The sequence below is a fragment of the Trichosurus vulpecula genome, chromosome 2 (genome assembly GCF_011100635.1).
Source record: "Trichosurus vulpecula isolate mTriVul1 chromosome 2, mTriVul1.pri, whole genome shotgun sequence".
NCBI lineage: Eukaryota > Metazoa > Chordata > Mammalia > Diprotodontia > Phalangeridae > Trichosurus > Trichosurus vulpecula.
The window spans coordinates 245326270-245341058 of NC_050574.1; the positions used below are offsets into that span (position 1 = coordinate 245326270).

The 14789-nt window shown below is 37.0% G+C and overlaps 1 protein-coding gene across 1 annotated transcript in view; it reads right to left on the bottom strand.

The window, feature by feature from the left end:
• ZSWIM2 (zinc finger SWIM-type containing 2) overlaps positions 1-12301 on the bottom strand; it is a 33264-nt gene extending 20963 nt beyond the window's left edge. Inside the window, exons 1-3 of the mRNA XM_036747818.1 lie at positions 12086-12301; positions 9801-9877; positions 6166-6206 (exon numbers count right to left, since the gene is read on the bottom strand). Of these exons, the coding sequence (XP_036603713.1) occupies positions 6166-6206; positions 9801-9877; positions 12086-12301 (334 nt within the window). The remainder of the gene's footprint in view (positions 1-6165; positions 6207-9800; positions 9878-12085) is intronic.
• Positions 12302-14789: the final 2488 nt, after the last annotated feature.

Consider the following 14789-nt stretch of genomic DNA (forward strand, 5'->3'; position numbering starts at 1 on the left):
GCTTAGGAGACAGAAGACCTAAATTCTGATCTGGCTTGGCCAACAATAATTAGTTGTGTTACATTAGGCAAGTAACTCAAGTAATCAACCAATAAACATTTGTTAGAAACTTCCTGTATGCTCAATAGACATGTGCTTATTATGTGCTAAAAATATTTCCTATACTCAGGTAGCCTACATTCTAGTCAGGGAGACAAGTATATAAATAGTTTTACATAAGATACATGCAGCATATGTGGAAAGTTTCCTTAGAGAAGCTTTGGATGCTGTGGGGGGATGACCAGGGAAGGATGGCAGAATTTACTGACTAAGGGGATGACATCGTCAGATCTATGCTTTTTAGGAAAATCACTTTGGAATCTGGATTGGATTGTAGAAACAACTCAGGAAGTACAATTAAGAGGCTACTGAAGTAGTCTCAGGCAAGTAGCGATGACTGATAAAGATTCAGCAAAAGAAATGGAGAAAGAGCTGTCAGACAGGTAGAATGAGAACTAAGAGATAACAGAGTCATGAAAACCCAGAGAGGAGAGAGTATCTAGAAAAAAGGTGATAGTATTAAATGCTGCAGAAGGGTCAAGAAAAGTAAGGAACTCAGAAGAGGCCATTTGTTAATTAAGAAATCACTAGCAATTTTAGAGAGTGCAGTCTTGGAAGAAAGATGAGGTTGGAATTCAGGTTGCAAAAGGTATGGAAGAGAGTGAGAAAGGTTTTGCTTGAGGTTGTTGTTGATGAGATTGTAGAAGAGCATACTATATGGGTGAAGATAATAGGGAGGCACTTCAATGTAAAAATCAAAACAAATTACTAAACCCTTCCCCCCCACCCAAAAGAAAGAGTGAAAAAGGATAAAGGCATTGAATACAGATTTTTTTTTCTCTCTCTAAATTTAGCTAAAAAGGAAAGGAAAGATAAAGTGTAATAGCTAGTAGGAATGAAACAAGTGGGTTTTTTTAAAGGATGGGGGAGATAAGCATATTTTTAGACAATGGGGAAGAAATCCATAAATAGCAGAGATTGAAGATTATAGACTGGGAGTGATAATGGGGACAACTGACTAGAGATGACAGAGAGGAAAGGATGAGATCAAAGGTATATCTAGAGAGTTGGTCTTGTCAAGAAAGGCAACCTCAGTTTCTTTTTTACTTTCTGATACAGATTTTTTCTAGTTTAGAAGGATGTGTTCCTAGTATCTGCACTTTTGATCAGCTCATCTTAAAATCTGCTCTATCTTAATTCTTCTCTTCCTTCTGGAGTGCCTTATTAATTTTTTTTACTACTTTGGCTACATTTGTCATTAAATCATTAGAATTTTATTCAATTGCATAGTATTCTTGACATCTGAGACTTCTGTTTTTGTCTTTGCATACCTAGCTTGTAGCAGAGTGGCTGGCACACAGCAGGTATTTAATAAATGCTTGTTTATTGACTGATAGGGATTTGCAATACCTTATCAGATAAAGGACAATCACTGTCTTTCTGGAGAAGTCTAAATTATTTTCCCTTAAATGTTTATAAAATTCTTAGACTTCACATTTACTTTAGTACAGAAAAGTTCTGGATGCATAATAAGATCAGCCTTTAAATCATACTCATTTGGGGGATAGGTAGAAGGGTGGGAATACAAGCATTTTGTCACAAAGACCCAATCTGCTTTGTCTCTGAATGAGCCATTGAGAAAATCTTTGGGTTTCATCTAACAAAGATGATGGGGAAGGAGTAGGTAAATTATTGGCAATTAAAAATGCTGCTGAGGCCTCATTAAAAGGAAAGAGAAAATTAAAGAATCTTGAGAAAAAAGACTTAGGAATAGCAGAAATGCAGAAGCATATAAATTAACAAAGGAATTACTTGATGAATAGATAGGAAGATAACACATACAGAGGTTCCCAAACTAATTTGGCATACCAGTCCCTTAAAAAAATTACTCAGCACCCCACCCCCAAACCTACTTTCTTTAACCCTTTAATCTTTTTTTTTTTAATTTGCATCACCTGAGGTTTTTACCGCCTCCCTGGATCGGTCCAGTGCCCCCAGAGGCAGTATTTCCCACTTTGGGAAGCTATGCACAATGGAGGGAAAAATTTGAACACACTGTCTGTAAGAAATGAATATATGCCAATTTTAAAGTTATAGAGCATAGGATCATACATTTAGAGTTAGAAGAGACTTCTGAAACTATGTGGTCCAATCCTCTCTTTTTATGATGTGGAAACAGAATCCCAGAAAAAACAAAGTTACTTGCCCAACATCACACAGGCAGTTAAGTGGCAGAGTTGGGATTTGAGCACAGGCCTTGACTTAAATTCTCCTCCTCTTAGTAAGATCTCCCTACTTAGCTCTCCCAGATCTAAACACATTTCTCCTTAGGGCTCAGGGACATAGTTTACAAGATATTATTGCACCAATTTATGTATTTTTCTTTCACTTAGATTATAAGCACCATGTAAATAAACTAAGCCCTCTATTTCTTTCATATTTTTTCACAATGCCTAATAAAGTGATATGTATAAAATCTGATGATAATTGAGAGAAAATACATCACCTAATAGAGGAATGATCACTTTAGCAGAAATTACACTTTTTCATCATCAACAAACATTTATATTTTATTTCTTTGCAGTTACAATCTTGTTTTTCTAGTATGAGACAAGTAAGATTACGTTCATAAAAAAGCTAAAGAAAACAATTGATTCATCAATGAACAAGCATACAGTAAGCACTTACTATGTGCTAGGTACTGTGCTATGCATTGGGGATAAAAAGAAAGGTAAAAACAATCCCTGATCTCAAGAAGCTCACATTGTAATGGAGGAGAAAACATGTAATTAACTAAGTACATGCAAGATACACAGAGGAGATGGAAGGCAATCTCAGAGAATGCATTCTTAAGGAAGATATTATGGTAGAAGGGAGATGGGAGGAACAGAAAGACCAGCAGAAAGTGGAATTTAAATTGAGTCTTTAAGGAAGCCAGGAAAGCTAAGCGTTAGGCATGAAGAGGAAGAGCTTTTTAGGAATGGGGAACAGTTAGTGTAAACGCAGGGAAACATGTCAGGTAGTATGGTTGAACTGTGGAATATGTCTATGGGAGTAATGTGTTCCTAGAAAAGAACTGGAAAAACAGAAATAGACCAGGTTGTGAAGAGCTTTAAATGCCAAACAAAGGATTTCATATTTGAACCTGGAGGAAAAGGAAGCCACCAGAATTTATTGATCAAGGGTATGACATGGTCAGATCTGTGCTTTAGATAAATTACTTGGGCATCTGAATTGAGGATAGAATGGAGTGGGAGAAATCTGTCAGGAAGACCAATTATTGGGCCATCACAATGGTCTGGGTGAAAAGTGACATGGGCCTAAACTAGGTAGGTGGCTGTTTGAAGGGACAGAAGAGGATATTTGTGAGAGATAATGTAGATTAAGAAATCACAAGATTTTACAACTAAACTGGATATATCGAGTTAATGGGAGAGAGTAAGAGTAGTTGAAGTTGACACTGAGGTTGAGAATCTGGCTGAAAGGATGGTTGGGCCCTGAAAAGTAATAGGGAAATTCAAAAAAGGGAAAGATTTGGAGGAAAAGATAATTATTTGAATTTTAATATGATGAGTATGAGATCCATATAGGACATGTGGTTTGAAATGTCTAACAGGCAGTTGGTGATGTGAGACTAGGGCTCAGGAAGGAGACTATGCTGGATTGATATAAATAGAGATGATAACTGAATCTATGGGAGCTGAATGAAAACATCAAGTATTAGAGTAATAGAGACAAAAAAGTAGAGGGCCCAAACACTCACAGTTAGTGACCATGACAAGGGTCAAGACCCAGCAAAAGCGAGAATGAACTGCTAGACCTTCTCATGGTAGAAGAACTATGAGAACCATAAAAACCCAGAGAGGAGAAATTGCCTAGAATGAGGTGATTAACAATGTCAACTATTACAGAGAAGAAAGATGAGGATTGAGAAAAGGCCATTAGATTTGACAATTAAGAGATCCTTGGTAACACCGGAGATGACAATTCAGTTGAAAGATGAGATTGGAAGCTAGATTGCAAAGGATTCAGAAGAGAGTAAAAAGAGAAGTAGAGGCACTGATTTCAAAAGATTTTTTTGAGTTTAAGCTGAGAAATGGAGAGGAGATATACTATGATAACTCATTTTAACGTGAACCGGTTACAACTTAGGATTTTTTTTCCTTTTTTGATTAGAAAATGTCCGCTGCTCTTTATAAATTTTGTCTTAACTGAGAAACCTTTGATTTAAAAAATTATTACTCTAATTACTTTGAATTCACCTGAAAATACATATTAATATAAAAATATGACACAGCTTACATGATTTACTTTATTCAATAATTACTCATTAAACAAGTAGAAGACACTAAATGATGAATAAGTTGAATAAGAAATAGTCCCTAACCTCATGATTATTATCTAGTAAGGGTGATACGTACATGAAAAATCAGAATACAAAGCAGGATGCATTAAGTGCAGAAAAGAGGTTTTATAGGATGGAGAAATCACTTTCATGGAGATTCAGGGACGGCATTGTGGATGAAGGGACATCTAGGTTGGTCATGGAAAGATTGGTAGGCTTTATCTGGTAGAGATGAGGAAACTACTTTTTAGCCACTGCATGAGAAAAGGCATGGAAATAGAAAACAAAGGAAACATTCAGGGCATATATTCAACTTGGCTTGAGGTTAGATAAGGGTGTTTAGGGCTAGAATGTGGAGACCTTTGAATGCCACTGGAGGTTTTAGAGCACAGTAGTTGATATAATCAAAGATATGCATTTAGGGAGATTAATCTGGTAGTAATGCACACAAAGAATTGGAAGAAGGAAAGACTGAGGACTTGGCAAATTCCAAGCTGGCTAATGGTGATATTGCAGTAAAGGGGTAATAACAGTAGAGATAATACAGAGGGGAAGAATAGGACAGATATTCTGGAAGTACAATGAAAGAACTGACATATGATCAAATACAGGGCAGGTGGCAAAAAATAAAAATTAACTTCCAGGTTAAATCCTTAGATGACAGAGAAGTGTGGCACTGTTGCCTGAAATAGGGAAATTAGGCTGAGAAGGTGGTTTTGGAATGAAAGAATATGATCTATTTTGGAGATGTTAAGCTTTATTTTACAAAATTTCCTTCACATAATCTGTCTTCTCGAGGTGTTAAGAGAGACAACCAAATAGGATGTTGAGTAGATAGCTGGCAATGGGAATCTGGAGGTCAGGAGCTGAACAAACTGACTAGGCCATTATGTGCATGGCAATGATGGTTGAAGTCAGAATGCATTGAGTTTTTCAGTGACAATGGTGATAACATGAACTTACATTTAAAGGCTGTTTTTACATCTAAAAAGCTCCCTTCCTGTAACAAACTTATGAAGTAGGTTTTTAGAGTATAAAAAAGAGAAGGCTGAGATCAGACTGTGGGGAGAATGTCTATCATAAGGGAGCAATGGAGTGATCTGCAAGTGGACACAGAGACAGAATAGATTATAATGCGCTATTAGATAAGCAACTACTGCTTTGCAAAAGAACTCCCTTCTAAAGGGCCACCTTTTTATTTAACAGTTTATTAAGAAAGGGAGGAGTCATTTTTGCTTCAGGTACTGATGTAAACTTCATGACAGTGAGCAAAGTGACAAAGTATTTCACTTTTAAAAATGTCATCTTTTGCATGAGGCCAATAATTTCAATCAATAAACATTTTTAAATGACATTTTCTACCAGCTGCCAATTTCTGGATTTTAAACAGATATAAAACAAAATTTTATTCTACATCTATCTTCCAACAAAAAGTTTTAGATCCAAACTGTGAAACTGCTTAGCAAATACTGATAAAGTTCCACTTCTCTGACAGTCACTGACCAAGTAAAAGATACTATGTTTAAAAAGTGCTTTGAATTTTAAAATAGCACATGAAGCGCTTTTTACTTAAAGACCACGAAAGAATGTGTGTTATGATTTTCAGGGAATGTAAAGGAATTAAACAAAAATCAGCTAAATTAAAACTGAAAGTTGTAAAGTTTCTGTCATTTAGAACAGATTTATATTTTAAATTTTCATAAATAAATTTATTAAAAGTTCAGTTCCTAAATTCAAAGTTTTTAAATCTATAAATCTCAGATAACACTAGGGATACTTACATTCATGATTTCTAGGAAGCTTGAATTTTTTCAATAATATCCTAATCCACAATTAGACAAAATGGAAAGAAAAAAGTTAAGTACACACTAAATATTTTAAAGCTTAAAAGTCATTAGTTACATAATCTCATTCTAACATTAGGATAGGAAAAGTATTAATAGGTTTATATTATTTAAGAGTGGGAAAAAGCATACCTTTAAAACCAATTAATTAACTGCTTGAGTGTAATAGCAAGCAAAGTGGGACTTTTCACTGTTTTTTCTTTTGGAGTACTTCTCAGCACTAAGGCAACCAGGTGCCTTTGATTGAGTCTCGCCTTTGATTGAATCAAGAGTCTTTGATGACCTGCTTAAGTCACATGAGTTTGAGTCACATGGTTGTGATGCCCTCTGACCTTAAAGAAGTGTATATATACTCTGAGGTTAGTATTTGGCTTTGGGGGCTCACTCATTGGAATAATGTTCATGTGATTTGGCTAGACGAGACTCTGGGTAGCCGTTAAGGAGCCCCCTGCCTTTGAAAACCCAAATGCTGTTGCTTCTCTTTCTAGTGACTATGTATGTATTGCTATGGACAGACAGAAGCCTTATCTGCTGATTTGTGTTATTTGCTCTGTTTGTATAATTTCTGCTTATAATTTCTCTTTGTGTTTTCTATGAAGTTCAGGGTGCTGACTTTTTCCCCTGAACTAAGTGAATGATATATGTATATTTAATTAAAGTGAGATTAATTAAATCAATTAAAGCAAGATTAATTAAATTTAATTAAAGTTGCTTTCCTTAGAAAAGCAGATCAAAGAATCTGTGCTAGCAGCCCTTCTGTGTGCTGGTGTTACTGGACTTATACCTCCATAGTAGCTCTAAGTATTACATAATGGTATTAACAATTTAGTTCTTTCAAGCTAAGCAATATGGAGAAAGAGGTCATTTGCACAAGTAAATAGTTAATAGATTTGCCTGGAGGATTCTACAGAACTCTTGTGGGTTATAGTTACAATTACTGAAATATAAAGAAAAGTTAAATATCCAAACGATCATCAGGTTTTCCTTAGATTAGGTGAAAAAATTCTTCTGGTATAAAAATAGTTTTCTTCCTACAAAATTTCACATTAATATTATGCAGAAAATCTGTCCAATCTTACCAGTGATTGTGAAAGATGACTTTTTATTTAAAAACATTAATAGATAAATTACTAATTTAGGTCTAAGAATCCATTTATTTAAGATTATAATTATGTGTTCCATGCAAAAGATTTCAAAGTGGGGCAATGAGGTGAAATCTTAAAACTCAATATGCAATCTCTGGTTTCCCTAGCTTTGCAGGAGGTCATAAAATAGAAATAACTGGAGGTAGAGATTGAATAAATTGTAAAACAGCAACTACATTGTGATAGGATCAGTATAAAAGCGGGTATTGACCGTTAGAAGAATGAAAAAAAACCCAACAATACTATCTATAACACTCAAGGGAACTAAAGCATAAAAACACATGTATACAGCCAAACAATACTTTTCTCAATTATGTGATTTTTGAAGAAAAGGAATTCTAAAAATATTTACTTCATTACATTTAATATTTTGAAGTCACTTAAGTTTATTTTACAATATACAATACTATATAACAGTATAACTTTATGAGTATATATATACATATACCTATAAATCCACATGAGTATATATACATTTTTATTTGTGATTGTTCAGTCATTTTCAGTCGTGTTTGACTCTTTGTGATCTCATGTGGCATTTTATTGGCAAAGATGTGGGAGTATTTTGCCATTTCCTTTTCCAGCTCATTTTTTGCAGATGAGGAAACTGAGGCAAACAGGCTTAAGTGATTTGCCAAGGGTCACATAGCTAGTAAGTATCTGAGACCAGATTCGAACTCAGGATGATGAGTCTCCCAGGCCTGGCACTCTATCTGCTGTACCATCTGGCTGCCCTACACATATACATATGTGTGTGTGTATGTTTATGTGTCTGTGTGTGTATACGTATGTATGTGGCAGCTCCTGGATCAACTTAGTGTGCCTGCTTAGTGATGAATCATCGTTTAGATGTGCCTATTGACAACTTATGAAAGTATTAGGAGACCTTTACCAGGGTATGACCATTATTATTTCATTGAAGATGACACGTCAAGTCTCAGGACTGTGAACTAACTGATTGTCTTAGACAGTGAAGTCACCACTTTGTGTTAGGCCTGTCAAAAAGAGAGTCAATTTTAGAGTCGGTCCTTTAGAGAGATTCTCAAAAAGCTGGGCACAGACCAGGAAGCAGAGAGAGAGAATATAAAACGTGGGTAACAGAGTGGGGATAGGAGTGGTAGCTTGTCCCTGAACTGAACTACTAATGGCTCATTTAGGGTGTACATGCTCTCTTTCAAGAGGTCCAAAAAAAGAGTTCTTAGACTCCAAGTTCTTTGTTCCAAGGATGGAGAGGCATAGATCCTCAGGCTGAGATGGCAGCAATGAAGGAGAGAATCATGGGGCTAAGTGAAAGGAGTTCCTCAATCCCAGATTTCAGAAGACATGTCAAAAGTTACCCCACCCCCAGCCTTCTGGAGGCATGTCAGCCCTCAAGCTCAAACTTGGCCCATAAAAGTACAGAACTTGGGGCACTGGGTCACAGGTTATATATATACATATTTTTTGATTGGTAGCAGAGTGAGGTAAATTGAGTTTAGTTAAAAACTGGCTAAGAAGATTAAAATATAATATATAAACATACATATACGAATATATAGACTTCCTTATGTACATAAACATATTCACACATATGTACATATATGTCTAAATATATATGTATATGTGTATGTATATATATGTGCATACATATATACATATATATATATATACACATATAATATACATATGTATGTATATACAATTCCTTGCAAAAAAAGACTCTGACTTTAAAAAAAAGATCTAATTCTATGGATATATACTTCCAGATAATTTTGTTTATATTCCTTCACATTGATAGACCAGCTCTTCAGTGTATGTGTGTGTGTGCGTGTGTCTGTGGTGGAGAGATAAAGGAGAGGGATAATCTTTTTATTCTTGGCTCATAGAGAAGAATACCAGAAGAGGGGAGGATATTTTTTTATTCCTTTGTTTATACTTGGAAAAACACAGGTCTTTGAGATTGTAGGGCAAAATGATTAAGAAATAATAATCCTTTGTTTGCTCAACTATAAAATGAAAGGTGATTGAACTAGAGAATCTCTTCATTCTATGATTCTTTGAATTCGGTCTTAATAACTTAGTGATATAGGTCAGTGAGGCTTTAAATTTCTAGTTCACATTTCAATTTCTCTATCATCATTTCATAAAAATCAGGAAAGTCAAATATTTGTGGATATGAATAGTAACATTTTACCACATACACTAAAAGCATATCTATTATAACCACATCATGTTCCAAAATTTGTAGTAGATTCCACTTCACTTTCTAAGAATTACTCAACATGGTAGGATTAAATAAGAGAAAAAAATAATTAAAGTCATTTTATCTGTTTCCATAATACCAATGACCTTTAATTTAGTAATATTCAAAACACTGAAGAGGCAAATTACAGACATATGGCCTTGAGAAATTTGTTTGTGGTAGACCGGGCACACTAAATCACTTACCAACAGATATGCTTACAAAGATCATTTCCTTTCAGAAATGTGGAACAGCTACATGTGTGAGGATCTCCAAGGAAAACCTTTTAAAGAAAAATACTTAATTTTAAAATCATAATTCTAATTAATCATCAGTATTGTTAGAGAAAAAAATGGGTCATGTTTTGCGGTTAGAAGAAACTTGGTCAAGGCATCTACTGCAAGCATTCCCAATAGGTCAATCACAATTTACTGGTCAACTTTATGTGGTCCAATTAAAATCCAGCTACTGCTGTTAGGTTCTGATGCAGAAACTGCATCAGCAATCTTCAGTGTGATAGTGTACCCATCAAAGTGGTAACACTGGGGAAATCAAAGTAGTTCTTCAGAAAAGGCTGACAATTCCCTAATGTAGCATATTCCCTTTTTCAGGTTGGTTGCCTTTACATTTTAGGCAGGTAGAAATATCTTTTTTTTAAGTTTTCTTTAAAAGCTCATAGTACAACATCCTCACTTTACTGGAGACAACTGAGGCCCAGAGAAGTAGTTTAGTCAAGGAAGCATAGGTATTATGTAGCAGAACAGGGAATGACCCTGGACATTCCAATTCCAAACCCAATATTCTTTCTACCACAGTATTTAACAATATAGTCAAAAAGTTCTACTTATATCTAACTTAATAGGCGAGGCCTTATAGAAACATAGGCCATTAAAACATACAAAAGACTCTCTACGGACTGCTTATTGTCTTAGAAAACCACACATTTATATATCTTTAAAAAATACATCAACACATTAAAACCAGATAGGAACTACATTTTAATCTGGTTTCATCACCCTTGGGAGTGTTGTGGGCATCATGTGCCTGCAGGTTCTATGTCTGACACCTCTAAGTGAGATAAGTAAGTTAAGAAGCCAGGAAGATTTGGGTTGAAGTCCACTCTGACACATAATGGCTGTGTGACCCTGGGCAAGTCACTTAACTTCTCAGTGCTCTAAGCAACTCTCTTACCACAAGCTGCAGAGGAGGGGGAAAATCTGCATTGTTAGAGGCAGGTTCCTCACCTGGGAATTCCCTGTCATTCTCTTATTAAGAGTGCAAAGAGTGGATACACTGTTGTTTATACAATTTCCTCAAAGAATTGGTTTTTGCTTTTTAGCAACAAAACGTACCTGTGAGAAATGTGTTAGTCATTTAATGAGCTGGATTTATATTTGTTAAGATGCAAGCTTTTATAATTTTCCAGTTTTGAAGTGGACACTTTCAAAACTCAACTAAGAATACATGTTTTGTACAGTTCTGTGATTTCATGAATAGGAGTGGATTCTGTGGAAATTTTCTCCTGCAATGAAGATTGACAAGCTCTCCATATGTAATATTTGAGAGTTGTAAGAGGTTAGGTCACTTTCCTCTGCTCACAGTTAGATTTCAGAAGCAGGACCTGAATGGAGATTTTTCTGAGTCCAAGGCCTGTCACCATTATTAAGAATATTTCAAAGAAAATAAAGACTTGTACGTAATACATTGAAAAACTGCTAGATTTTTTCACACATCGATAATGGTTCTAATAAAATTCATTTTTGAATAAAATCCAATTTTTAGAAAGACTTTTTATGGGGAAATTGTAATTTCCAAAGTAGGTAGAAGGTGGAGGAACTGCAGAGATTGTCCTTAAAACATGAACTGTTAGTAACCAAGGTAGGTTGAAGTGGTATGGCATTAGAATGGATAGAATTCAGGCCTTGGGAGTCAGAAAGACTTGCTTTCAAATCCTGCCTCATTCTTGTACTAGGACTGTGACCTTGAGCTTAAGTTCTCCGTGCCTCAGTTTCCTCACATGCCAACGCCAGACATGGAGTTAAGACCTGAATTTGAAGATACTCATTTGGCAACTAAGTGATACGGTGGATTCCTGGGCCCAGGAAGACTTGAGTTTAAATCTAGTCTCAGACGCTGTGACCCTGGGCAAACCACTACTCCTCTGTCTGCCTCAGTTGTTGTGAGGGTAAAATGAACTATCTGTAAAAGCGCTCTGCAAACCTTAAAATGCTATATGCACGGTAGCTATGAATTTCCAAGCGGGTCAATCACCAGGATATCAAGGTGTCTAATTATCCCCATTTATACAGACATAAAGGCCACACAGGTCACCCCAAGTTTCAGGGGCTGAGCTCTACAGCATCCTTTCCCTCTTAGCATGCCCGAAGGGCCGCAGGGTCTGTGCCTGGAGCCCACACTAAGGGAAGGAACTTTTTTGGGGGGGAGGAGATTTGGGGGTCTGGGTTTGCTTCTGCCCAGGGGCGGCGGTTACTCGATAGTTGCAGCCGTTGGGATCCTCCTCGCTCAGCAGGAAGCCGGTGGGGCCAGTCTCCCGCAGCAGGTACATATGGCTGCTCAGGGCCTGGTCTTGGTGCCTCTTCAGACAGTCGCTCACACACCGCCGCCTCTCGTACCCCCGGGCTCCCCCGCCGCCGATCCCGCTACCGCCGCTGGCGCCACCGCCGCTGCCGCCCAGGCCACGAGGCATCGTTGAAGCCGCTGCAGCAGCTTCTCCTCCGAAAACAGCAGTCCTCTCGCTGGCCCCAGGCCCGGATTCTGCAGCAGAGGCGAAGCGGTTCCCAAGACAACCACAAGCGCGCGTGCGCGCTGAGCTGGTTGACTAGGGGTCTGTGGCTAGTTCCATCAGCGCTAGGCCGGAGCTGGACTGCGGCTGCGCAGAGCGGGAGCCGTAGATGGCGTCCCACCACTTCTCTCCCGCCGTCTTCCTCTTCTCTTGCTGGCTCCGCTTGGGGACTGTCAGGTTGGAGCCACCTGCTGGCGGGTCACGGACTATTCTGAAAGCCCTTATCCTTGCAGTCCTCTGCCTGGGACTCTGAACGTGCAGCTGCTTCGTGGCTCTTTCTCTGCTCGCCCTCTGCTGGGGAGGAGGGGAGGAGATCTCCGACAATGTGGTCAGCGATTCCCTCTCTAAATGATTAAAGCCATTTGTGTCCACGCCTTCCCTAACCAGCCCCTCTGGCCATCTCTAGTCCTCCTGATCTTTATCTGGCCATGAGACCCAGATGGCTCCCAAGGAGAAAGTGAGGCTGGTGAGAGCTTAATAAATGTTTATTGAATTGAATTTAAACATTACTCAATCTCCCGTAAACATCAGTGGTCCTGAGTAGTTCCACTAAGTGGACACATACTTTTATAGAGATGAGGGTGGGGAGAAGTTGACCTAAGTGTAGGACATGATTAGAACTTCAGTGGTTGAGATTAATGATCCACACTTACCTCCTCTAAATTTTTCCCAAGTAATTGGGTGGCCTGTTGTGAACTTTGAATTTAACTTTGTAACGTAGGAGGAAACTTTGGATATCAGAATCAGTAGAAATACTGGGATTGCCAAAGTCCTAACCAACATATAGCTCTGCGAAAGAAATTCACTTTTGTGTTAGAATCAATAATAAGTTTTCATTTGTGCTACAGGCCTACTCTGAGTCTTCAGTTTCCCTCCTAAATGATGCAGAGAAAGGCATTCTGCAGTTTTGAGGATGGCTACTGGTGTCCAGGGGTAAAATGCCATGGACACCAACCACCCTAAACCTCTTGGGTCTATATTAGAATTACCAAGAAGAACTCTTGATATGTAAACATCTAGGATTATAATTAGTTCTTGTGATTAAACTAAATATGGTGGTTAACAGAAGAGTTAAAATGCAATACTGATAAAGTAGAGAAACCAGTAGGGAAGATATCCCCTGCCCCTGGTTCCCTCTTTTCCCTTAGATAAATTCAATTGTTCAGATTTGACTAGTCTCCAAAGAATTGTATTCCACAGCAGAAAGGCAGGACAAGCCAGCAAATATTGTTCAAGAATAGCAGTTCAAACTTTTTGGTCCTCAAATCCCCTTACATTTTTAAAAATTATGAGGACCCCCCCTGCCAGATATTTTGCATTTTGTAATGCTCTCTATATCTTCTTGGGTCCTAAATTCTTCCCTTATCCATAAATGGGACAGATAAACTATTCCATGCTCTCTTAATTTGCTTAAAATGTTACCCTTTGTGTGTAAATTATTTACCCATTTTGATCTCACCTTAGTAGGCCATGTGAGATAATTGATCTATATCTAGTTTCTGCCATACTGTTTAACAGTTTTGCCAGCAGTTTTTGTCAAATAATGAGTTTTTGTTCCAAGGGCTTGGTTCCTTGAGTTTATCATATAGGAGATTACTATGGTCATTTGCTATAATGTAATTTGTACCTAATCTATTCCACTGATCCAGAACTCTATTTTTTATCCAGTACCATATTGTTTTGATAATTACTGCTTCATAATACAGTTTGAGATCTGTTATGGCTAGACCACTTTCTTTTACATTTTTTCATTGATTACCTTGCTATCCTTGAGCTTTTGTTCTTCCAGATTAATTTTGTTATTATTTTTTCTAGCTCTATAAAATAATTTTTGATAGTTTGGTATGACACTGAATAAATAGATTAATTTTGGCAGAATTGTCATTTTTATTATATTGGCTTATCCTACCCATGAGCAATTGATATTTTTTCCTATTGTTTAGATTTGACTTTATTTGCATGAAAAGTGTTTTATAGTTATGTTTATATAGTTCCTGGGTTTGTCTTGGCAGTAGACTTCCAAATATTTTATATTGTCTACAGTTATTTAAAACGAAATTTCCCTTTCTATATCTTGCTGCTGGATTTTGTTGATAACATATAGAAATGCTGATGATTTATGTGGGTTTAATTTGTATCCTGCAACTTTGCCAAAGTTGTTAATAATTTCAAGTAGTTTTTTAGTTGATGCTGTAGGATTTTCTAAGTATAACATCATATCATCTGCAAAGAGTGATAGCTTTGTTTCCTCATTGCTATTCTAGTTCCTTTAATTTCTTTTTCTTTTCTTATTGCAATAGCTAACAGTTTTGTACAATATTAAATAATAGAGGTGAAAATGAGCATCCTTGCTTCTCCCCTGATTGTATTGGTAAGGCTCCTAGCTTATCTC